The sequence below is a fragment of the Rattus rattus genome, chromosome 1 (genome assembly GCF_011064425.1).
Source record: "Rattus rattus isolate New Zealand chromosome 1, Rrattus_CSIRO_v1, whole genome shotgun sequence".
NCBI lineage: Eukaryota > Metazoa > Chordata > Mammalia > Rodentia > Muridae > Rattus > Rattus rattus.
In genome coordinates this window covers 96,858,431-96,884,229 of record NC_046154.1, presented here as the reverse complement: position 1 = coordinate 96,884,229, position 25,799 = coordinate 96,858,431, and the positions used below count along the sequence as shown (strand labels likewise).

The following is a 25,799-nucleotide window of genomic DNA, read 5'->3' as shown; positions in this document are numbered from 1 at the left end:
TGCATGGCTTATCTGTCGTTTGAAGCATTTCATTCTGCTGATGCTACCGGCAGCTTCTCTGTATCCTGGAAGGTCCACCCCCGCCCCAAATAAAGAGTGCACTGAGACCTGGAGCAAAAACTATCTTGAAAATCCAAGCTGGAGACTTGATTCTGAATTCGAGTTATGTGCATCACTTCGTGTCAACTGCAGGTCGCTGTTATTGTTAAAGTATACTGAACATCTACTCACAAGTTGTTTTTATGCATTGTTTTTTTTTTTTAGTTGTTTTTTTTTTTTCCGGAGCTGGGGACCGAACCCAGGGCCTTGCACTCGCTAGGCAAGCGCTCTACCGCTGAGCTAAATCCCCAGCCCCCACAAGTTGTTTTTAAATTACATTGTATTTGCTTGTGTGTGGCACTCCCATGCTGTGGCACATGTGTGGAGGTCAGAGGTCACTTTGTGGGCATCAGTTCTCTCCTTCCACCATGGAGGTCCTGGTGGTCAGATTCAGGTCATATATACTTGGCAGGAGGCACCTTCCTCATCTTACCAACCCTGAGGTTTTCTTTGTTTTGTTTTGTTTTTTAAAAACTGTCAATGAAAAAGATCCTCACGGTGACATTGACTGCTATACCATATTACATATGGATGGTTTAGTCAATAAGGGGCTGAGACCTCAGGGCATCAATTAAGCCAACAGACTTAGACTTTCAACCATTGACAGCCAAATCATCTCATAAGACATTGCTTATCAAAGCTCCAGTATTCGTGGTAGAAGTCACCTTGCGCTTGCACGTAAAGCTAGTTACACTCAAGGCTTAAGCAGGTAAGGTGCAAGGTTCATGCTAACAGTGTTTGAACTGTGGAAAAACAAGGAGGAATAAGCTTACGCTAAACTGTCCAAGTGAAAAAAACAGATGGAGGGACAGTCACTCCTTACGAAGATGGAAATGTATTCAGATGGATAAGCTGCATAGGACGGACTGGTCACTATACTGTTAAGGGTAGGCTCTCTCAGGCATTTGGTGTCTTGTTGACCTGACTGGCACAGGGCAAGGCGCAGAGGCAGGATGGTTGTCCTCCTGAGCGCTGGGAAGCTACTTTGAAGGAATGGAGGAAGAAGTGGGTGATGAAAGCCTTTTTTGCTCCTGAAGCTTACTGTGTGGCAGGCTCTGCTCAAAGGACTTTGTAGGCGTCTGCAACCCAGTGTTTATGAAACTTCATGATGCACGGAGTATTTCCACTCTGCAGCAGAATAGCTGAGGTTATGGTGGCACGGGGGACCTTACCTTGGGTTCTGTAGGTTTCGAAAGAGAAATGTATCCACCTACATTTCAGATTTTAGAAATGCACATGAGGTGACTCCGGAAATTTTGTTTTGTCCTCATTTATTTTTGCTTTATAATTTTGAATCATAAATTAATTCAGAATTCATAGCGGTGGACCGTGCCAAACACAAAACCAGGTTACCTCCTGCTGCTTCTGATTGGGACCTCTCTGTTTGTAAGCATTTCCCTGACTGAGAGAAATCACAGTTTCAGGCCGGTCTTTACTTGTAAAGTGAACTGGGAGAGAGAGAGAGAGTATGAGAGCAGAGCAGCCCATTGTTTTCTGCTCCTGAGTTCCCTCTGGAAGGAAGAGCCTTTGCCTTGAGTTAAATCACAGGCGTCCCTGAGTAGAGCATTTATGGGGTGACCATAGGTCCCTGAGAGGTCTGTGAGTATGGGAGCTCTGAGACTTGGCTCTTACTCACAGGCTTTCCCAGTAGAACCCATGTGTCCAGCAGCTGCAGTTCTTTCATAGGCAGATGTTCTTAGAAGTGTGCACCCAGGATGGTGCCCGACCCTGGGATCGTGGTGTTCATAAAGAACACGACCAAAAACACAAACAGAAGAGCATCTCTGAGGCTGCTCCTTATGTTAGTCCTGTCCACTTTTAGCACTCACTGTTACAACCTCACTGCAATTATAACCTCCGCAGTCTTTGACATGATAAATGCTGTCAAAACGGTCTAAGATTCTCGAGGTGGTCAATACACTATGGAATAGAACAGAACCTGTGGAAACACTGAGAAAAGCTGCCTTTCCCCTGGAGATTTTCTTTCTTATTCTTCCTAATCATGGCACTGTTGTTGAAATTCTGTCCATAGCAATTCTGGTTCCAGAGCCGGTGGGGGTTTTGTCCCTCGCTCCTTAGGCTTTCTACTGTAATTTATCTTTCCTTCGGGCCTAATGTTAATTATTTTCTCATGTTCACTGTGCAGCTAGGTTATGTATTATAACAACCAAATACATTAATTAGTAAATACAAGGTATCGACTAACGCCAGACACAAGAACAGTGTTCGGTGTTACGTCTCCCGCCTTTAAAATAGTGAAAATCTGCTGACTCAACAGAGCAAAGGAGAAGTCATTTCTTGTTTTAGTTATCGTTGAATTTTATCTTTTCTTGTCTGTTTGTTTGTTTCTTTAGAACCCTCACAGACTCTTTTCTCAGGCTATGCCTATAAACATGTGTCTTGTAGAACTATTGATAGAGTTGGGGCTTTCTGGTCAGAATTTTATTGAACACACATGCACACATATGCATGGACACACACACACACACGCACACGCACACGCACACGCACACACACACACACACACACACACACACCTGGGTCCACCTGTACCATGTAAGATATTTGTATATGTTGTCTATTCACTAGCCTTAAATTTGTACTGCTACAACCATGCATGAAAGAGAAATCCTTATCTGAAGAAAATAAACACACGCAGTTAGAATAATTGTCCAGTGTTCTTTGCTTCGGCTAAAAGTTGGTTTCTTGTTTCATAATTTCAAAATTTATTGGGAATGGTTTTGATTTATTTGTTTATTTTCTATGTAGAGGTTTCAAGCTTGTATTTGAGCTCAGAGACAAAGGTTTTTTTTTTTTTTCCCCTCTTTCTAGACAAAACTAAACTCCACGTCTCTTCTCCCGACCCAACATCTGGCTGAAGCCACCACAACGTTGCTTGACAGCTTAGGGGGGCTGGCCCAAGAGGTAAGTTGTATTTTTTAAGCCACAGTGGACAGACTAACCACTACTATTTTCTTTAATTCTGAGTTTTGCCAACAGGGTCCTTGTACTTTGAATATTACCTGCTGCGTCAGACTAAATCTTTGAAGCACAAGTAATTTAAAAATTTATCAGGTTTGATCTCCATTGGAGAAGAAGAAGCTAAAGTGCATCAATTTCGCAGAGAGAATTAGTTTAGTCTAGACCTTTCTCTGTGAGCTGCTCCTGCCCCGTGCACATTTGTGAGGAGAACTCTCTCTTTCTCTCACTCCACCTCCTACCCTGTACACTGACTTTGTTTGACAGCAACATCTTCATGTTGTTTCTTCAACGACAAGGCCATCCATTCAGCCATTGCACCTTTGCTAACCGACCAGAGGGCCTTGGCTTTCCTCACCCTGCTTTTTGCCTTGGGAAATCTGGCCTCAGAGGCTTACCATTGGGAATGTGGTTCCTAGTGAGCGAGAGCCGACTTGGCCTTTAGGTCTACATGTCGTCACACATGACAGAATGGACATTTTCCTGACATCACAGTTCACCCATGAGTCCCACCACTGTCTGCTCTATTGGTCATGGGTGGAACGCAAGGCAGGCTGGGATACAGTGATCCATGGGGAAAGCATTCTCAGACTTGGCCCTGCCTTATTTTTTTTTTTTTAAAGATTTATTTATTATTACATAAGTACACTGTAACTGTCTTCAGACACCAGAAGAGGGCATTGGATCTCATTACAGATGGTTGTGAGCCACCACATGGTTGCTGGGATTTGAACTCAGGACCTCTGGAAGAGCAGTCAGTGCTCTTAACCGCTGAGCCATCTCTCCAACCCCCTGTTCATTTCTTTCTAGACCTGGCCCAGCTTTATTTTTAACTGATCCTTTAACACATTTTTCCATGCTTGTAACATCTTTTTTCCCCTTCTGAATATCAAAAAGTTAACTTTTTTTCTGACAATAAAAGTTTTTCACATTCATCATTGAACAAGCAATGCATTTGGAAAGTTTAGAAAAACCTGGGACCATGCACACCTCACTGTGCATCTTTGTTTGTTTGTTTCATGTATTGTAACTCTGCTCAGCCATGTTGGACAGAGGGGCTTGGCTCTTATGCCCTCCCTTTAGGAACTGACTTTGTCAGCTTGTTATTGGTTCCTCTGTTAGGGAGGTGAGTGACCTTTGGATAGGCTTAGAAACTGGGCCAGTTGGGTTTCTGCCAAAGGGCAAACAGAAGAAAGAGAAAGTGCCCTACGAGTTCCTGTCTGTTTCCCTAGGGCTTTGTGCATTGACACTGCTCTGGAAGGTCCCCCTCCTTGTCTCATTCTTTGCTCCTCGTTCCCAGAGAAAGCAAAGTGGACATAGTAGTGGCCGGGTGGATGGGCGGTAGGGGTGACACCTGTAAATTCAGGGTTTCTTCCAGCAACTTTCTCTTCTGGTGTTGTACCTGCTTTTATTCTGGGCTAGAACAAAATAATTTAGAAGCACTTGCCGTGCCCAGTGGCTGAATGGGTGGAAAACCTCTGGCTGATGAACTGTGTACATTATTCTTCACTGTCTCTTGGATCCTGCTTACTCCTGCTCCAGTCAGTCATGGGCACCCAGTTCTCCCAAGAGTTCACCCTCAAGCTACTTCGATCACTTTTCACTTGACCCTTTCTCTGAGTAATAAATAAGAAATGCATTTGCTTGGTCCGTGTTCAGAAAGAAAGAACGTTACTATGTTCAAAGCTCAACTGTTGACAGGAAAAGACAAGGTATCACAGATGGACTGGGACTCTTTAATTGCATTTGCTTCACTCATCCTCATGGTACAGTGAGGCACCTCTTATTGTACCCATTTCACAGATGGCACTGCGGCTCAGAAAAGTCGTATACTTTTCCCACAGTCTTCTAGAGAGTTAATTGATCACAGTGGAACTTGAACTTGGGGGCCCCTAAACTCTGAAGCTTATGTTCTGGTTTGCTCCTTCGAAGAATTCATTACAAACTCCCGTGATGACTACAGTAGGCCAGAGAGCCTTGGAGAGTACGTGCATTAGTGGACCTGACAGTGGGGCGATACGGATGAGTGAGAGCTGAGATTATTATCATATGTGGGTGGGAGAGAAAGCATGCAGGACAAGCCTGAGAAGCAGAATGGAGGTGGTATCACAGACACGTAGCACGGGCCAGGTGCTTGACCTTGCTAGCTATCGCAACTCTGCATTGAGCATTGTCACCTCACTGCCGTCATTTAGTTCATGGAAGGGTGGACGTCAGAAATGAACAGGTCAGCTGATATGTGACCATGGGAATCTGGGCAGTGAAAAAGAAAATGAACCAGGTAAGGGAGGCAGTAGAAAGAGGGATGAGATGCCACCTTAAGGAGAGTGGCATGAGGTGACTGCAGAGACAGAGCTGCTGCATTTCTAGAGCGGTTAGGACGCTCTGCACAGGGCAGCAGAGGTAAAGTCCAGGAAAGAGCATGCTTGAGAACATACACCTAAGGTCCACGATGGAGGCCAGAGGAGTGAGAAAGAGGGTATGTAATGTGGCTTCATGTTTGCAAAATGTCTACACCCTTGCTGTTAGACTGAGGAAAAGGCTGAAGCAAGAATAAGGGAGGGTGGGGACATTGCAACAGATGGCTCTGTTCCATTTGGTCACTGCGATGGCCTCAGGTACAACGGCTCTTCTTGGCCTGGAAGATGAGTGGTTACCCTCTCCTGTGAGCCAAGGTCAAGTCACAGAGAAAGGGTACAGTGTGAGCTATGGTGAAGGAGAATGTGCAGGAATTCTCTCCTCAGGAGGGTGCTAGGAGAAGCCACCAGTTGCGGATAATGCCGTAAAAAAACATTGTCAGTCCCAGGACCACAGACGGAGGGAAGAAAGCCCTGGGTAATCACCACAGGGCCTTAAAATGATGTTAGACACAGTATATTCTACAGCGTTACTTTAGGTTATGAAAATAAAATGTTTGCTTCTCTCTTGTCCCTTCCCCGTGCCCTCTCCTTTCTCTTCTCACCCTGACACCAGCTCTTCAGCACAAAGAGCTGGAGCGACATGCGGCAGGAGGTGATGTTTCTGACCAACGTGAACAACTCGGGCTCCTCCACCCAGATATACCAGGCTGTGTCCCGAATCGTCTGTGGTCACCCAGAGGGCGGGGGCCTGAAGATCAAGTCCCTCAACTGGTACGAGGATAACAACTACAAAGCCCTCTTCGGAGGGAATGGCACCGAGGAAGACACGGACACCTTCTACGACAATTCTACAAGTGAGTGGCTGTGCAGACCAAAGCCCTCATCCCTAGCTTGGGTCTGGACTCAGCCTATGTCACCCAGTTCTCTCAAGCATTCCTTTATTCCGTGTAGTAGCAAAGGTTGTCCTCTCTGTTTGCTCTCATGACATTGCTCCTCAAGTACAGAGTCCTTGATAAGGGAATCACTCTCTGTTCTTTGAATGGAGGGGCCTGTTCTCTCTCAGGTGTTTAGTAACAATACCAAAAAGATGAATGAGTGATTGATAGCCAGTCTCCCCAGCTCTTTTCATATGTGGACTCTAAAAGGAAAAGCTACACAAAGCAGCTAAGAAAAGAGGTTGCTGAGGGTGATAGAGAGATGGGCTGCCTTGGTTAGAATACAGAATTCACTTGTGCAAAGAGAATGACTCTGGAGATGAAATGGATAGCGGAGTGAGGGTGTGGTAACACTGTTTTATATCTTTAAACTTTGTAAGGGGGTTCATCTCAATGTTACTGCACAGATGCAGTGGGCATCTACACGAAGTAATGGAGACATTAATTATCCTGACTGGGTTAATCACGACAGCAGATACATGTATTGAACATCAGATTGTATACTTTAAATACATACCATTTTTACCAGAGGAAAGCCAGAAAACTTTGTTAAAATAATGAGATATTTTAATTTTATATTATTTCAATTATTATATTTTAATTATCATTATTACATAATAGTATATTATTACAGAATAGGATAATTATAAAATAGTATAATAATTATATTATTGCCATAATTATAATTATTATTATACTACTGTGAGGTAAGCTTTATAATAAACACCTAAAAGAGGGCAATAATAGCAATTACAACAACTGCAAGGAAATCCAACATTAAAGCAAAATTTCCTATGCATAATGCATTCTGTTTAAATTACCTATTTGATCCTCGCAGTGACCCTGCAAGGAAGGTTCTGGAACCTCCCAATTTCATAGGCCCAGAGGTTAAAGCTTCATTCCTGGGTAATTTCTGCGAGCTGGGATCCAAGCCCACAGCCGCCTGGCTCTTTGAGGTGAACTATCTCATTAATGGTGGCATGTATGCACTGTCACACTCAGACATTTGGTCGCCTGCCTGTTTTGTGAGAAACCAGTAACGCTACGTCCAGTTGCCACACTTGGGCAGTGTCCCGCGTCTGGTCCTATGTAGCGTATGTCCAGTGCACTGTCCTAACAATGGCATCTTTGCCTTGAGTACGCCACGCAGCTGGGCCAATCTCTATTTCCAGCCACAGGTAAGAAGTGAGAGAGCGGCACGTGTGGCTGTGACACAGAGCCGGTGCTCTCTGGGGCACAGCGCTCTCGGACTCTCCTAGTTGCTTCATAAACCTGAAGAAGATGGTGGTGTAGGCAGTTTTATGAAACCTTCTCTTCTTCCCCAACCTGCACAGCCATCCAAGGGTGTCTCTTGCTTACACAACAGATATAATTGAGGGCGAGCTTCCTTCAGAAAAGTATTCTAGCTTTGGAGCTGTGACAGAACTGCAGAGAACTTGCGTACCATGAGTGAGACCAGGGGTTCGTTTCCAGTATGTCCCCCAACTCATTGTATTATCTTTCTTATCATTTTATCATTTATTTGGCAAACAGCCTGTAGAAGTAGCATGGTATCTGAGTGAAGCCCGTTTTGTCCGTTTGAACGTTGGATATTTCAGTTTGGAACTTTTATTAAATATAAATATTATTCGCGATAGGATCTCTTAGTTACTAAGGAAATACTTGGCTTTTTCTTGAAACCAAAGTCTAAACACAGCCCTCTGGCTTCCCCAGGAAGAATCCTGTTTGTGCTCGCAGGGCTGGTATGAGAGTGTGGAGCTAGAGTTGGGATGGCGCATGCGTAGTCAAGACCTTCCTTTAGATCAGCTCAGATGTGGTCCGAGAGAGGACCTGCTTATTTCAAGCTCCAAGTAAAGACCTCACTGGAAATACCTCATCTAATCCTCTTCATGACTCTGTCGAGCAGATGTTATGAGCTTTCAAACTTTCCTTTTACAGTGGAACAAACTGAGGCTCAGATAAGAGGAAGCTAGCCGCTTCATGACTGTTAGGTGATCGGGGGAGGGGGATTTGCACACTGGACTGGCTGCATGGCCCCCTAAAACTTCTAAGTTCCTGTTGGCAATTGGCTATGATATAGAAGTGAATGTCTGTCCATCTTCTGTCTTCTTTGTAGCTCCTTATTGCAATGATTTGATGAAGAACTTGGAGTCTAGTCCTCTTTCTCGAATTATTTGGAAGGCACTCAAGCCACTGCTCATTGGGAAGATTCTGTATACACCTGACACACCAGCTACAAGGCAGGTCATGGCTGAGGTAAGCTGTCCAGCCTTAGGACTGTGTCCCCGGAGTCCTCCCAGACTTAGGAGTAGGAAGTGAAGACAGCTTCAGATAGAGTATGCTGGGTATATTTTTGGCTGTAATGGGACTCTTTAAATAGTCAAAACCAAACCGAACCAAATCCACATGTAATCTTGGGAGCCACACCCCCAGCCCTGAGTGTTTGAAATATAGCTATAGGACAGATTGCCTGAGGAAGGAAAAGGACTGGGCAGAGTTTTCTGGAATAGATGGTGCTTTTTAGGCAACCTCTAAATGTTCGACACCTGCCTCTCTTCTGTTTGTACAAATCCTGGTTCCCTGACTCTAGGTGAACAAGACCTTTCAGGAGCTGGCTTTGTTCCATGACCTGGAGGGCATGTGGGAAGAACTCAGCCCCCAAATTTGGACCTTCATGGAGAGCAGCCAAGAGATGGACCTTGTGCGGGTGAGTGACTCTCTACTTGCTTTGCGTGCTTGATCTAGAAAAGGTTTCTGGACATCTTCCCAGAAATCCCTGAGATAAAAGTTCTGTACGTTAAAGCAATTGAGATTAGCTGAAGCCACATAGCCACTGCTTCTGTAGAAGTAAAGGCCTCAGTGTAGTGATAGCCCTGGATATGCCTGCATCGATGTCCCTCATGGTTCAGTAGGAGCTTTGCACAAAACCCAGTGACAATCAGAAATTGGAAGTAGAGTTTGGTGCTTGCAGGACACCTGAGTATTTTCTTTTCTTTTCTTTTTTTAAAAAGATTTATTTTATTATATATGAGCACACTGTCACTGTCTTCCGCCACACCAGAAGAGGGCATTGGATTCCATTACAGATGGTTGTGAGCCACCACATGGTTGCTGGGATTTGAACTCAGGACCTCTGGAAGAGCAGTCAGTGCTCTTAACCACTGAGCCACCTCTCCAGCCCCCCGAGTATTTTCATTTGGGCTTCAGTCACTCGGCTAGGCACCCCGTATCTTCTTTATCCTGCCATGTCTCAGGAGGAGGGAACAGAAGCGTGATCTGGCATGCAGACCGGTCAGGCAGACTGGCTCTTCAGGCACAGCAAGAATACAGTACCCCAGCCACTGCCGTGGAGTGGAGGGAATTGCCCTTAACACGTGGGGGCCACTTGAAAGGGATGCATACTCCAGACATAACGAGGTTCAAAGGGAGAGCAGCCTGAACATTCAGTGTCTCCTCTGCACCAATGGGTGAGCCATTTAACCGCCTCATCCCTGTGTCAGCTTCAGCCAGGGTCATTAGACAACTTCCTATTACCACGGTGAGGAAGACCACTTGCTTTTATTTCTTCTGCCATTAAGAAGCAAGGGAGGATGTTTGCCTGGTTTCTGGAATCGAACCTTTGTTCCTGAAGGTTACTGGGTTTTTAGAGGCTGTGCTTCTTTGGAGTTTAGGGGTGCTCTGGGTCCCCTTGGGGGACAAGTTAATGATCAAAGCGCATCTGGAGATGAAGGAGCCGGAGCCTCCTTTGATTACATCAGTGCTGTTACACCCGTGCAGAATGCTTAACTTGGAGCCTTTGTACACACGGGGCTTGGGTGAGAAAATCAAGAGCAAAGTCTTATGCATTCAGGGCGAGTCATGGCACTGATGGCACATTGTTCTCCCTTGAGCTCCAGTCTTTCTCTTCTGAGAGATTCGTGGGATCCTCCCACAGGACGCATGGCAACGTGTACCCTAGGCCTTGTTTCCTTGGCATCCATATTTCTACTTCTTGAACTTGTTCTTTGTCTGACAGTAAAGGGATTTAAGAGAATTTTAATTGAATTGGACATATGTAGATTTTTCCCTACTCTTTTTTAAAAATAAACAAACAAACAAACAACAACAAGGACAACAAAAGCAGGGTCTCACAGTGTAGCTTAGACTTGACTGCAACTGACTATATGCCCAGGATGACCTCAGACTCAGGCCATTCCCCTGTTTCAGCTTCCCCCAGAGCTGGAATTCCAGATACCAACCACCATGCCTGGCCTTCGCTGCTTTTAAATCAAAGGTTTGCTTTGGAGGCTACAATTGCTCAACTCTTGGTTCTTAAGGGACAAGTCCTTATAAGGGAGCATTCACTAGGGATTCACTAGGGAGAATGCTGACAGTGTAGTCGACGTGAAGCAGCAGAGGCGGGAAGGAAAAGCCTGGGGTGGGGGCTGTAAAGATCTTTACATTCAGAGGGGGTCAGCAGATGGTTTTAAGCAAGTGGAGATGTAGATGCAGTATTCTAGAAGAAAGATGGGTGCAAGGCAGAGACTGAGCTCGTCAGAGACTGAATGGCTCAGTAGCAAGGGCTGAGCACAGAAGAGGGGGCGTGGCTGCAACTGTGGTAGAAAGGAAGGGAGAAGAGGGTACAGGAGAGTCTTGACTTTTACCTGGACTGGCAGGGGCTGTCGAGAGACCAACAGAATGGTGGTTCTTGGGGTCTGCAATACAGAAGGATGATTGGCCTGGGGACAATGGTAAGGAATTGCCACCTCATCAGTGGAAACCAGAGAAGCTTTACCCCATCCTTTCTTCCCTGACCCGAGGAGTATTACTTTAAGCCACCGCCTTGGGTTTCTCAGTCCTCAGCATCTTGGTACCTGGCACATAGATGATGCCCACTTTGCTGCCTTATGCTCTCATCTCCCTGTTGCTTCTGGTTTTATCAGCTCTTATTGTACCCCCCTCCAGATCTGGAGACAGTTTTCTGTTATGTCTAAGAACCCCCTGACCTAACCCGCTTTAAAAAAAAAATTGTTTTGAACTGGACCTGGTGCTTCATCTCCAGGCCCTGCTTTCTCCCTGTCTAGCATTTTATGTGAAACGTTAGGTCTTCCATTCCTTTAGGCTTTCTAGAGGTGCTTTAGAGTCCGTGGTCTCACTGGGCACTGCCTCTTGGTCTGGCTGTTCTCTTTCCATAGGGCTGAGACGCCACGCTGGGCAGGACCCAGCCCAATGACACTATCCCTCTTCTCTGATCTTACTTGTTCTTTACTTCCAAGGATCCAAATAAAGTAGTTTTGGAATTGGTAACCTCCGTGGACTCTTGCGAGGTACAGTTTTTGCATCCATTGACAAAAAGAAAAATAAATAAAATTGTACTGGTCCCTCACTGGTGACAGGGGTCATTGTTTTATCCCCTCATGGAAAGCGCTTTGAAATGGAAGTTTCGAAACCCACTTAGAATGAGTGTGTCCTTTGTTGTACCTTTGCTTCACACACATCCCCGGGGATGCGTCCTACATCATGGGAGAGAAAACGTTATTACTGAAATAATTGTTATTGTAAGTAATTGGAAATAGACTAGATGCTATGCAGTGCAGGAGTAGTTAATGAAATTGTGGTAGACGCACTCTGTGAAATCATTATGTTACCATTAAAACAGCAAAGAGGAAGCCACCTAGGGGGAAAGCTTGCAAGGTTGGTGAAGAGAAGACGGATGAAGGAGGTGTGGGTTTCTGGCTTTTGGAGATCCTGCTCAGTAGAGCAAGGACCTCCCCCTCCCCCTGGAAACTGGGAAGTGAGCATGGTGGCTGTGTTTCCATTCTGCCCAGTCAGCAGTGGCCTCGCTTTCCCAGCAGTGCATTTGTGAAGACTTTTACCCCAGTCCCCCTGAACTGGTTGGTTGAGGGACAGAATGGCTTACCCTTTTCACATTGATGGGTGATGGGAAACAGGTTTCCTTTTCTTTGTATCATCCCCATGTCCTGGAGTTAGGAAGACCATCTTATATTTGGATTAGCCAGCAGTATTACCTCCCTGAACTAAGCATTAAAAGTGGGCTCAGTCTAGAGACAGGGGTTTTATTTGGCACCATCAAAGAGAGGTGGGTGCCATGCAGTGGGTGTGCTGGAATCAACGCCCGCTTTCCTGCTCCTGAGCTACCTTAACGTCCCGGAAGTTCCATTTTCCTGTTCGTGAGAGGGGCAGTACCAAAGCCACACTCTGATGGAGTTGTGTAAGTTCTGATGCCTATAGATCCCTCAGCACCTACTATTGCTCCTGTTAGAGTTGAAACAGTTAACGTGAGCTGTCTGGTGCAGTGGGAAGCCTGTGAACTTCAAAGGCAGAGGTCTGACTTTGTGTCTCAGCTCATCCCTTAGCCTTGGTCAACATCAATCATGTCAGACTCCAATCTTGGTCAAATGTGCTCGTTACCACGAACCTGATGATCACTGTTCACATTTTCTTCCTGGAATGGCAGACGATGTTGGACAGCAGAGGCAATGACCAGTTTTGGGAACGGAAGTTGGATGGATTAGATTGGACTGCCCAAGACATCATGGCATTTCTGGCCAAGAACCCAGAGGATGTTCAGTCCCCAAATGGCTCTGTGTATACATGGAGAGAAGCTTTCAATGAGACCAACCAGGCAATCCAGACGATATCTCGATTCATGGAGGTGAGGGTCTGCTGTGCACACCTTTTAGCAAAGTCTGGGGCCTTTTTTCCTTTGAGCTGTTGCAATAGTTATAGGCAGAAGGAGAGCTTAGAACGAATGTGTAGTGTCACGTACAGCTGTATCCTGCAGGCCTGGCGAGCAAGATAAACACTAGATGAATGGCTTAACGAGCGAATAAGCTTACGTCTAGCTTTGGTTCAGATCGACCCCAGTGTTTCTATCCATTATCTTCTAGCTTTCCCTCTGTTTTGATATTCTAGATCCTAATGATAATAAACTGCTCTATTATAAAGGCATTATTTATGAAACTTATCTAATCTAATTTGGGACAGATAAAACTTTAAATCTTTAATCCTAAAAATGATGGAAAGAGAAAAGGCTGACTAGAATCTTTTCTTATCTGATTTCTAGTTGCTTAGTCGAGGTGACTTGACTTTGCTAAGACATGTTGCTAAGAGAATAAAAATTGTTAAAGAGAGTCATTCCCTCACACAAAGCAATATAAGTAACTTTCAGTCTTTCACTCAAATCTCAGTTCTAAGCTTGGCTGAAACCTGGAAGGCTACGTTAGAGATGGTACAGATTAAGAATACAGGCAGCTAGTTCCTGCCTCTCAAAGGAGGCTGAGTTCTGGCTACTGCTTGTCTTTCTGGTTCCCAGTTCTAATGAGGTTTCCTTCCGTCTGTCAGTGTGTCAACCTGAACAAGCTGGAGCCCATCCCAACAGAAGTCAGGCTCATCAACAAGTCCATGGAGTTGCTGGATGAGAGGAAGTTCTGGGCTGGTATCGTGTTCACAGGAATCACTCCTGATAGTGTGGAGCTGCCCCACCATGTAAAGTACAAGATCCGGATGGACATTGACAACGTTGAGAGAACCAATAAGATCAAGGATGGGTAAGGTGAAACGCAGTCTTGCAAAGCTCAAGAACGTAATTTGGATGACTTTTATGACTGGTGGTTCTTTATTGAGGAATGTCAACAACAAATCAGCCACGGCACGACTTTGGTAAAACACTCTATTGCTGAGGACTGTTATACAAAGGCTATAAAATATTAGTCTTTCTGTTTCCATGTTCCTGTTCAAAAGACTAAGCTAAAGGACTTAAAAGTCAGGAGAAAGAAAGGAAAGCCATTAGGGGTCTCCTTGCTAGCCATACATATTTTTATAAGAAGAGGCAGACAACTTGTAAGGGAATTCCAGTATGTCCAGCAGATGCAGCGTTAGTCACTAGTAAAATGAAAAGAAAAAATATACCCATAAGGAGTATGGATATATATAAGGAGTGTCCATTTTGACTATTTCTATCCAAGAATCTATGTACTTGTCAACTGTAATAAGAATGGGAGGTAGGGAAATAGGAAGAGTGGCCAAGGAAGTGTGGGGGAATTGGATTTTTCAGGGTGTGCTTTGTAGGACTGTTTCGTCACCTGAGGTTTGGTTTCAGGTACTGGGACCCTGGTCCCCGGGCTGACCCTTTTGAAGATATGCGCTATGTCTGGGGTGGCTTCGCCTACTTGCAGGATGTGGTGGAGCAGGCGATCATCAGAGTGCTGACGGGGACTGAGAAGAAAACGGGCGTCTATGTGCAACAGATGCCCTACCCCTGTTATGTTGATGACATGTGAGTGTACCAACAAGCCGACATCTTCATTAGATGACCAGGTCCTTGTAGAGAGTGTGTGTTATATGCATGTCCTACACGGTATGAGAGGGAAAACAAGTCAATAGGAGATCCTAGAGACACTGACCTTTAGAGAAAGACCAGGTTGGGTTCTGCTCCTACCCTTTGTGTTAGTACTTAGTAAAGTAATTTACCTTTATCTTAACATTACCCTAACCATTTCCTAGTTATTAAGGTGAGCCCCTAAAGAAAATTTGCATGGCTATACTTTGAAGCCCAGGTTCGCATCTCTGTCTACTTCTAACGAAACATCTGTCCATTTGAGAGTTCAATGGGCCTTTCTTGAGCAACCCTGATGTGGTTTTTCCTTCAGTATGCAAGGTCTTGGATCAGTGCCCGGTTTACTGTTTCCTCTTTCTCATACCTTTTTTCCGTGCCTCCAGTTTTCTGCGGGTCATGAGCCGCTCAATGCCCCTCTTCATGACTCTGGCCTGGATCTACTCTGTGGCTGTGATCATCAAGAGCATTGTGTATGAGAAGGAGGCTCGGTTGAAGGAGACCATGCGGATCATGGGCCTGGACAATGGCATCCTATGGTTTAGCTGGTTCATTAGCAGCCTCATCCCTCTGCTCGTGAGCGCTGGCCTGTTGGTGATCATCTTGAAGGTAAGGTGGACTCACTCACTCTCCTTGACAAGGAATTCTTGACGAGCCTAATAATGTAGCCAAGGGGTAAAGGGATTTCTGTGTCATGTGTGTTTCCTTCCATTCTGAATTGAGGAAAATCCAGAGAGGGGTAATGACTTGTCCCAGTCAACACACTGGGCTAGTTAGGAGCTTAAGTAGCTAGAACCCAAGGCTCGTGCTTCTGAAGAAGCGCAGATTACATGTACCGCACTGTGTGTTTGGGAATAGGGGTACTGGGTGTGTGTGTCGGGGGTATTTCCAAGTTCGTAAACTCAACAGTCAGAAAGTCAGGTACTATTAAAGGTTTGGCTCCCTGGAGGAAGAGGCTGAGGCAGACTTTGGAATATGAGTATTTATTAGGGATTAGTATCTGGAGGGACGGAGCACGGGCTGGGTCACGCAGAGGGAGGAGTTGAGCCATGATTCAACAGCCCAGTGGGGTGTTCTGGAGAACATACAGCTTGTCCAAGAGCTTCCCTCGTTGAGCTGAGAAGTCCAGATTTTTATTCCCAAGGCCTGACATCCTCTACCCCTTTTAGCTGGTCACAGGATGGGGGCTCGTGGGACTCGCCAGCCAAAGGGGCGTTCCAGGGCCTGTTGGCTCTCCTAATTATGACAACAGAGGTACTAACATCTCAATGCCTTTTTCCTGTAGTCAAGGATGTCCTCCCTTAAAGTGGAGTCTGGGCACTGACGTTTTGCCTCATACACAAATCTACCCTTAAGCTTTTTGGCTTCAACGGTTATTTCATACGAAGATGATTCTTATAAAAGTTAGTGTTTTCTAAGAAAGCAAGAGAGTGTAACATTCATCTTAATACCAGCTACTATATATTACATACAAGCACTCACTGATGCCAAGCACTGGTCAGAGAACATGCTCTAAGCTGCCTCAGTGTACCCTCCCTACAGTAACCCATTGAGTGCTCAGGGAAAGTCAGAGCCTCACTAAAGCACCCAAGGATGACAGAACCAAGATTTATTTGCATGTTGTTCTGAAACAAATTCTTTTCTCATGCTCTGGTATCTGAGGGCAAGGACCTAAGCCTTGTGGCAAGGGTAGGGATCCTCTGGCTAGTGTGTGGGAACTGATTAAGTCAGCTGTGTGTTGACAGGGCCTGGTTCAGTGTCTGCGGTGACTACCGATGAGCTCAGAGCTCAGAATATCCACAGAACTTTAGATGAGAGTCTGAATGAAGACTTTGTATTTACCAGGGAAAAGTTCAGATTCCCTGGCCTTTTTCCTAGGCTTTTGGAGAGAAAGAATGCATGGGCTGTTGTCTCACACGACTTTTTTTCTTAGAGGCAATAGTTGTCCTTAGACAAGGAGGAACCAAATTTCTTTATCTCTGTGAGAGACAGAGAAGAAAATTATCCACTAAGATCAAGTATAGAAAGTCCTGGACTTTGTCTTAACCATAATAATTCTGCTGTGATTTTTCATGCGTAATCTCTCCAGAAAGTTATTTCTCTTGGGCTTCATTTCCTCATCAGAAAATCGAGCAGCATGGTTCCCCTGAATTATCTCTGAAAGGATTCTGTGTAAAAACCAGCATTATGATCACATTAAGTGACCAGGCTTGCCAAGGCTATACATTTATCCAGATTCTTCCTCTCCAGTTAGGAGACCTGCTGCCCTATAGTGACCCCAGCGTGGTGTTCGTCTTCCTCTCTGTATTTGCCGTGGTGACCATTCTACAGTGCTTCCTCATTAGCACACTCTTCTCCCGGACCAACCTGGCAGCAGCCTGTGGGGGCATCATCTACTTCACGCTGTACCTGCCCTATGTGCTGTGTGTAGCATGGCAGGACTATGTGGGCTTCTCCATCAAGATCTTTGCTGTGAGTAACTGATCCCTCTGCAGAGGACGCAGTTCTGGTTCCCCCCACCTCCCCAGGGTGTTGGATAATCCTTCCATTCTCCCTTCTTACTAAATTGATTCTCCTTTGCCCTTAGGATAAATTCTGGTTGGATTTGATTTTTGCCAGAGTTCATCAGATTGTGCCTTGAACTGGTTGGAGATAAGAGACATTGGATCTAGTTTATGCAGTAGATACCATGTCCCCCCTTCCCCACTGATCTTCTAGCTCTTTGGCCATCAAAAGCTCACAGCAAAGTCCATGGACAGCTTGAGGCCACAAATGGTTCCTTCTCATCCCTTGTCTTGTATTCATTGTGTCATTTGACTTGGGTAATATTTTCCAGACTGAAGAAAACCAAACAGGACTTACCCTCCCACACAGATCCCTGTCCAGGACATTTTTGTCTTTTGTGCAATGTAGGTGTAGTGCATGTGAAAATACCAGTAAGAACCACTCACTACCTGCCCTGCTGGGCCACTGATAAGATATGAGTAGGCTCTCGGCATGCTCCGAGTGCCGAAAGCTTGAGTCTCTTAGATGTGAAGCCTTAAAGTGACTTCTCTGATCCTGAATATTCAATGACCCATCAGTGAAAAAAGTCCTTGATGAATGTCAGTATGAGGCTGGATGGGAGGACAGGATCGTTGAGCCTTGTAATATCTTGGGAAGCATACAGTTCTAAAGTCTCACCTGCTCTCATGCATACATTTCTGAAACGTGTCTGCATAATGAGCGCTTAGAAATGAAATCATTTTATATGCTGCAAGAGAGTCCGCTTCTCCAAAGGGACTCTAGGAGAATACTTAGGTACCTTATAATTGATATAATTGAAGTTTGCAAAGTCAAACTTCTCAAGGTGGAATTTACATCAGAAGAGAAAAAATGAGAGAGTCAAGAATGTAGACCGGTTCCTTTTGCCTCTTCCTCTCAGAGCCTGCTGTCTCCTGTGGCTTTTGGATTCGGCTGTGAGTATTTCGCTCTTTTTGAGGAGCAAGGCATCGGGGTCCAATGGGACAATCTCTTTAAGAGCCCAGTGGAGGAGGATGGCTTCAATCTCACCACCTCAGTGTCCATGATGCTATTTGACACCTTCATCTATGGCGTGATGACATGGTACATCGAAGCGGTCTTCCCAGGTACCCCCAGCTTCCATATTGCTTTGGCTAACTGATGGGGAAAGCAGCTTTCTGCCTGGAGGTCCTTCCTTTCTTTGTGTTGCAGTTGCTGAAGGATGAGGGAACTCCCCGGGAGTTGGCTTGGTCTTTAAGCTTGTGTAAAACAAATAGTCCAAGGAAAGGCACCTGTGTTGAAGCACATGTGTCACTACCACTGTGCTACTAATATCTAGAGCCCAGTGTGCCAGGTGCCGAGCCAAGTACTTTACAGGCTCTGGTTCGGAAGGTTACTCTGGACTGTTTCCTATTGTAAACAGTTTCTAAGAGAGAGATTTAACTGAGAATTTAAGCGACTTGCTAAGGTCATGGTCTGTTAAGTGTCAGTGCTTGGGGATGACCTCAGCTGGGCTACACTAGGTCAGAGTCCTGCAGGTTTCTCAGTATTGACTGGGTTCTTAGTTCTATGTCCCCAAAAGAAGAAGCCCTAGGAGAATCTATCTCCTAACAACAGGCTATAAATAATATAATGTATTGGGTCTCGGCTCTTGCCCATGGCTTAAGGCAAAGTAGTATTCACCAACAGTTAAATCTGATGCTTTTCTAACCTTCACCAAGTACAGCAGGACCCCTCTTTGGGATACATTTCTGTCTGAGAACGGACTTTAGGGAGAGTGAAGTTAGGCTCATGGCCACCCTTTGACTCTCCTCCAAGGAAGCTCATTTGTAATGTTTTTTTTTAAACCCATATCTGAACTTCCCCCATTGACCATGCAATTTGCATGTATAGATAAAGATTCAAATTCAGAATCCTTTTTCTTTTGGGTAAGTGACCTTGGATATAGCTACTTGTCCCACCCTTTGCTCATCTCTCAAATGAGGATGCTATTACCACCTGGGGAGTTGTTGGGAAGCCATGGAGAGGTGCAGAGTATATGATCTGTACAGCAGGTTTCGGCCGAGAGTTAGCTGTCTCCCTCCAGTTCGCTCCTTCCCCGTAGGGCGTGCTAAGGAGAAAGAGGGTCTGGCTAAGAAACGTCAGAACCGCTGAGATTGCGTCAGCTGGGGTCACGCCTGTGCTACCCGTGCTTTGCTTTCAGGACAGTACGGAATTCCCAGGCCCTGGTATTTTCCTTGTACCAAGTCCTACTGGTTTGGGGAGGAAATTGATGAGAAGAGCCACCCTGGTTCCAGCCAGAAGGGAGCTTCAGAAAGTAAGTACTGCTGACCCGAAATCCCCTCCCCCCTGCTGTGGAGCAGAGCCTGTGTCTAGCATTTAACATCATCCCAAAGCCACAATCGAGGGGGAGAGATCCCATGCAGTAGGTCCTTTCCCAATGCACCCATGCCATTGCCGTCCCACGCACCTAGTGGGAACCGTATCTCCTCCTGAGGAGAAGTTCTTTTGTCACCCCTCTTCTAGCAAAGTATATTTTGATCAGTATACCCTTATCTCTCCGTCTCGGATAATCGTGCTACTCTACTAAGCCAAAAGGAATAACTACAGTTAGCCATCATTGTGGACCTAGTCTCTCTACCTGCCTTGCTGTGGTGGTCTATCCCAGGGATTCTGTCGGTAGATACCAAGTGCCTGCTATAGACCCAGCCTGTGCTTCATAACTTCCCACCCTTTCTCAAGTAGGGTGCTAATCCCTCCTCGGTCCTGACTGCAGGTAGAGGTGCCCCAGTTCTTCCCAGGTTTTCTGTTTGTGACTTTGTGCTCAGTGTGGCTCCCTTCTCCACTGTCAGTGGCCCGCTTTCTTCCTGTGTTGTCAGTAGATCTGCTTCCTCTCTCCATTGTCAAGGAGGCCTGCTTCCTCCCTGTGCTCTCAGGGTCTCTCTTCTGTGTCCTTCCCAGTGGTTGCCTTTTGGTGCTCCTTAGTGTAGATAACATGCAACTTTAAATTTTTTATTTTTTTTTTTATTTATTCCTTTTACATCCCACTCACTGCCCCCTCCCTGTCATCTCTCCCCACAATCCCTCCCCCTTCTCCTCTGAGTGCATGGGAGCATCTCTGGGTATCACCCCCACACTTAAAGTCTCTGAGAGGCTAGGTGCTTCCTCTCCCACTGAGGCCAGACAAGGCAGCCCAGCTAATAGAACATATCCCACCATGTGTGTACAGGCAGCAGCTTTTGGAATAGCTCCAGTTGCTGGGGAACCACATGAAGGCCAAGTTGATTTTTTGGGAGGGAGTGGATGGATCTTTTTCTCGCTTGGTATAATTCTTTTGAGATCCACTCAAATTGTGATATATTTAGTTCATTGGCATTTTTTGTTTGTTTGTTTGTTTTTCCTTAATGAGTACTATTGCATAATACGGTATCCATGACACTTTTAGTTTATTTTAATGTTTTTCTAAAATGTCTGTTAACATCCTGTATTTTAATTGTTTGTGCAGCCTTTCTTCATCCACAGACTAATGTTTTTTTAATAAGTCCATTTCGTTCATCAGCATGAGTGTCCCAAGAGGCTTAAAATATTTCATCTCCTGTTTGTCTGCAACATTAAAGGTTGAACACAGACAGAAGCTAGTTCTAAAGGTCTAAGCATAGACCTTTGTATTTCTACACTCTATTGGCCAGGTGTGTTTCCTGCAGGATCATCTCTGTCTCCTTTCTTTTGTCACAGTCTGCATGGAAGAGGAGCCCACTCACCTGAAGCTGGGGGTATCCATTCAGAACCTGGTGAAGGTTTACCGAGATGGCATGAAGGTTGCTGTGGATGGCTTGGCGCTAAATTTTTACGAGGGCCAGATCACCTCCTTCCTGGGCCACAATGGAGCGGGGAAGACCACCACCATGTAAGAAGAGGGTGTGGCTCTCCCAAGATCTGCCACAGGAAATCCCCACTTAGAAGCATACACCTAAGGCTAAGAGCAGAGCATGATGGGAAGAAATGTGTCAATCATGAGCATGCCTTCTGGGGTCTAGATTTTGCTAGGTGTTTTTCCTTTAGTCTAAAATAGGCAGGAACCTTTTGATGAGTTTCCCCATGCAGTTCTCAGAATTCCCCAGCTTTCTTGGAATCTGAGGCTATCTGTTTCTGAACTCGTTGGTTCAGAGATTTGAAGCAAGAGACTGGAAAGAGATCAAACAAGCTAGAAGAAGATGGACACTTCTAGAAAATCTGTCTTCAAGCAGATGAGAGAAGGCCTGGGCAGCTCTCTTCCTCTGCCTTCCCTGGGACCTGTGAGGACAGAGGAAGGGCCATAGAATACAATAGTTTGCTTACAGTTTGCAATGTGGTCCTTCTGCCATTCCTGAGGTTGATCTTTGGGGATGACCAGCTTTCTTCTTCAACGTAAAACCAGTATACTATGGCCATGACCGAGATACTCAGGAATTCTGTTATGCAGCACAAACATTTCTATCTTTTAACAATATGTTCTTGCTTGTTCTTTTTTTTTGTACAGAATGTTAGGCATACAAAATATGTTTTAAGGAGCACACCCGTTTGCAAATTAAGAGTAACATTTTCAGATGCTCCTAGCAAACTCCTGTCTCTAAGACATAGGCTCATGCTTAGCTCCTCACTAAAGCAAATGGCCTCTTTGCTCTGTGGGCATCTATTAGATTGGATTGGATTAGATTAGAAAGGAAGGGATAGAGTGTCAAGTGTTGTGTGATCTGCTCTTCTCGCCCTGACTTTGCAGCACTGAACGGTAAGGCTGGGTCTTCCTGATTCTTGCCTCTGTTACTCTTGTCCTCAGGTCAATACTGACTGGGTTGTTTCCCCCAACTTCTGGCACTGCCTACATCCTGGGGAAGGACATTCGATCTGAGATGAACTCTATTCGGCAGAACCTGGGAGTCTGTCCCCAGCATAATGTGTTGTTTGACATGTGAGTAGCAGAATCATGTAGAGAGGAGCACCCCCCGTTTGTGACCTGGGAGTCCTGGTGTTCTGAGTAGTGTATTACTAAAGACTTTCCTTTCTTTGGGTATGGAGTGGTAGGTCGTACCTCTCCTGATAGACAATGACAGGTTGCCTTTTGATTTCAGGGGGAAATGGTGAAGTTGCCATATCATCAGTACAGTTGGCTGATGGGATTTAGAAAGCTATGCTCTCACTTACTGGACTAGAGAGGTTTTTTTTGTGTTTTGTTTTTGTTGTTATTGTTGTTTAGCTCAGCCGTCTTCGTGATGCAGTCCTCCTTGCTCTTAGTTTGTTTTCAGTTGCTTCGATAAAACAATGACCAAAAGCAATTTGGGGAAGAGAAGGTTTACTTAATTTTACAATTCTCTGGTCACAGTCCATCACTGAAGGACCTCATAGGCAGGAACCTGGAGGCAAGAGCTGAAGCAGAGACCACAGAGGAATGGTGCTTAGATCCTTGCCCTCCATGGCTAATTTAACGTACTTTCTTATATAGTCCAGAACCACCTGCCTAGGAATGGCACCACCCACAGTGGGCTGAGCCATCAAAAAAAAAAAAAAAAAGTTCCACAGACATGCCTATAGGCCAGTATGGTAGAGGCAATTCCTCAATTGAGGGTCCCTCTTCCTGAGTATCTCTAGTTTCTGTCTAGACTAATCGGCATATTCCTTAAGGCAGGGCACAAGAACCTCAAAAGACACTTGGCACAATGTCCCTGCGTTCCCTGCTCAATTCATTTGCTCCTACCCAGCCTGTCCCCCAGCAAGTGGGATCCTCAAGGAGCCCTGATATAGAACAGAGAAAGTCCTGAACTCTCTGGTGGAGGAACAAAGAATGCCCTGAGCCCTCGACTACAGGCAAAGCCTTTTCCACCTTGTAGGTCTTAAGGTCCTTTTATCTAAGTTCAGTGGCTTGGGCTTCTGGGCCTCCCAGGGCCTCCCTTCCATTAGACTTAGAACTTGAGACCCATTGGGGTTCATTCACACCAGTGAGTGCTGAGCCAACATAGTCACTAAAAACTGAATCGGGAACCTGGAATTTAAAGTTTTAATGGCCTGGTGCCTTGTGATGAGACCTGCTGGGTCTCATTTACAGGATATAAATGTTCCGTTGTGTGCCTCACTATTTGTGTACCGAGAGTTCTTCCTTCTGGTTACCTTTTTAAAGAAATTGAGTGTTTTTTTTAAAGGCAAGAATGTTGTGGAAGAGAAGAAAACTGTGCCAAGGTACACCCATCCTGCTGGGCCCCGAGCTGATCTGCCCCTCTTTCCCTTAGGCTGACAGTCGAAGAGCACATCTGGTTCTATGCCCGCCTGAAGGGGCTCTCAGAGAAGCATGTGAAAGCAGAGATGGAGCAGATGGCCCTGGATGTTGGCTTACCCCCCAGCAAGCTGAAAAGCAAAACAAGTCAGCTCTCTGGTGAGCCCTGGGCATCGTCCTTACTCTTCTTCTTCTCCTTCCTTCTCCTGACAAATACCCCAGAGTTTAAGCCTGGGTAGTGGGTGACAGAAGGCTATCCCTCTTTATGTCTCCAGATGGGTAGCTCCAGTAATCTCTCACCAACTCTGCCTCCAGTCACCATTTGAGGATTTGTCTTCCCTGTCTTGTAGGTGGGATGCAGAGAAAGCTGTCTGTGGCCTTGGCCTTCGTGGGTGGATCCAAGGTTGTCATTCTGGATGAGCCCACAGCAGGTGTGGACCCATACTCTCGCAGGGGAATATGGGAGCTCCTGCTGAAATACCGACAAGGTACATGCTGTTACTTATTTCGAATCATGACCTGGGGTAGAGAGGGGCTCTTAGGAATTGTGGCTGGTTTTGTTAGGGTGACAGAGTTGCTTCTCAAGAAAAGTTTGCAGCCTCCTTAAAGCTCAAATTTGGCAAGATTCTTAAAACATATCGTTCATTATCTAAGGGCCTACCAAAAGAGCAGAAAGAGTATAAGCACACACAAACGTGTTGTAGTTAGACGGTGTCCGTATTCATGTTGGCCCTGACTAATGGGAATGTCTGTCAACTTCTTCGCACTCCTGATAGAGCAAGATCTCAAATAAACACTGCTCCCCTTTTTGTGACAGTTGCAACTGCTGTCCCACAAGCCTTGCCATCCTGGGGTCACATCTACAAAGGTTAAAGACCTCCTAATGTCTTTCTCATAAATGACATCTCCGTCGTACATGCCACTATGATCAGTGAGAACTGACAAATCCCACTGTCCCGTCACCTTGTGTTTGTGCCTGGCAGGCCGCACCATTATTTTGTCTACACACCACATGGATGAAGCAGACATCCTAGGGGACAGAATTGCCATCATTTCCCATGGGAAGCTGTGTTGTGTGGGCTCCTCCCTGTTTTTGAAAAACCAGTTGGGAACGGGTTACTACCTGACCCTGGTCAAGAAAGATGTGGAATCGTCCCTCAGTTCCTGCAGAAACAGTAGCAGTACTGTATCTTGTCTGAAAAAGGTGAGCAGCTGTCTTGTGGTTAGGCTTGTGTGGGAACGAGGCAGCCAGGGCTTGCTGGCTTACATGGCTTGTACGTGGGCGCTCCATGATGCTAAGATTGTGGCAACATTCCCCTTGCTTTGTGGACCTATTGCAGTGCATCCTGGCTCCTGTGTGGCAGGCCCAGGAGACCTCTGCTCCCGCCACATTAGTTCTGTTGCAGCCCCTCCTACATTCCCTCTGCAAGTGCCCTGAGTTATGGAGAAAAGTCCTTTGAGGGCTTTATTCATTCAAAGAAAAGAGAACTTGCCAAGAGGTAAGAGGAGCCTTGGCTACAAGATGCCCCACCATTCCTGCTTGTTGCCTTAAATCTCATTGACCTTGGCTTTGAAGCTATGAAACATCAAATATTTACCATATACTGATTTTACACCCCACCACCCCTGATAACCTGTGGGTTTAGAAAAAATAAAATAATGGCACTAGTACATTTTTGTTCTGTTTATATATTTTACATTTTTCAACTCAATTTTATTTATATGTTCTATTTATTTTGTATTTTTCAAGTATAGAGCAACTCAGGGAAGACAGTATTATGTTTGTAATCTAAAGTGGAGGAAGTGAAGCTTGTAGGAATTTGTAGCATATTCAAGATCTCCGAGCAAATTCATAACCATTACATCCAGAATCCTGGATCTGGTTTGTTTCTTTTTTACGTGTCGGAGATGTGCTTGTGTGGTCGGTCACACCAGACCAGCTACCTGCCCCGACTCCCACCTGATTTGAACGTGTATCCATTTATTTTCCTTTTAACTGGAGCCTCCTCATTCAAGTGTGGTCTGAAGTGTAGCACATCGGTCTCCATTGGGAATTCTTTAGAAACATGGTGACCTGGGCCCCATTCAGACCTACAGAGTCCTTATCTGTATGTTAATAAGGTGTCTTATGCATATTCACAGCAAGGAAGCATTAAATTAGCTAAGCGGTCAGGTAAAGCCCAACCTGGGAATGTTGGCAAATGACCAGTGGTAGCATTGATCTGTGACCACAGTTCTGTTGACAGTCACTCAGTTTGCTGATCTCTCTCACCCTAGTCAGTGAGACCATCTATATAGAGCACATACATGGGAGCAGTGGCCTCTGAAGCCATGGCTGCTGGCTG

At 45.5% G+C, this 25,799-nt stretch overlaps 1 protein-coding gene across 3 annotated transcripts in view; it reads left to right on the top strand.

Annotated features, from left to right (window-relative positions):
- Nucleotides 1–25,799, top strand: part of Abca1 (ATP binding cassette subfamily A member 1) — a 125,496-nt gene that overhangs the window by 64,577 nt on the left and 35,120 nt on the right. For all 3 annotated transcript variants that reach the window (XM_032903941.1, XM_032903924.1, XM_032903933.1), the window contains 16 exons: nucleotides 2,932–3,024; nucleotides 6,052–6,292; nucleotides 8,490–8,629; nucleotides 8,964–9,080; nucleotides 12,831–13,028; nucleotides 13,718–13,923; nucleotides 14,475–14,651; nucleotides 15,095–15,317; nucleotides 16,959–17,180; nucleotides 18,133–18,337; nucleotides 19,414–19,527; nucleotides 20,946–21,117; nucleotides 22,027–22,158; nucleotides 23,471–23,613; nucleotides 23,805–23,942; nucleotides 24,438–24,658. In XM_032903941.1, coding sequence (XP_032759832.1) covers nucleotides 2,932–3,024; nucleotides 6,052–6,292; nucleotides 8,490–8,629; nucleotides 8,964–9,080; nucleotides 12,831–13,028; nucleotides 13,718–13,923; nucleotides 14,475–14,651; nucleotides 15,095–15,317; nucleotides 16,959–17,180; nucleotides 18,133–18,337; nucleotides 19,414–19,527; nucleotides 20,946–21,117; nucleotides 22,027–22,158; nucleotides 23,471–23,613; nucleotides 23,805–23,942; nucleotides 24,438–24,658 — 2,742 coding nt within the window. The remainder of the gene's footprint in view (nucleotides 1–2,931; nucleotides 3,025–6,051; nucleotides 6,293–8,489; nucleotides 8,630–8,963; nucleotides 9,081–12,830; nucleotides 13,029–13,717; nucleotides 13,924–14,474; nucleotides 14,652–15,094; nucleotides 15,318–16,958; nucleotides 17,181–18,132; nucleotides 18,338–19,413; nucleotides 19,528–20,945; nucleotides 21,118–22,026; nucleotides 22,159–23,470; nucleotides 23,614–23,804; nucleotides 23,943–24,437; nucleotides 24,659–25,799) is intronic.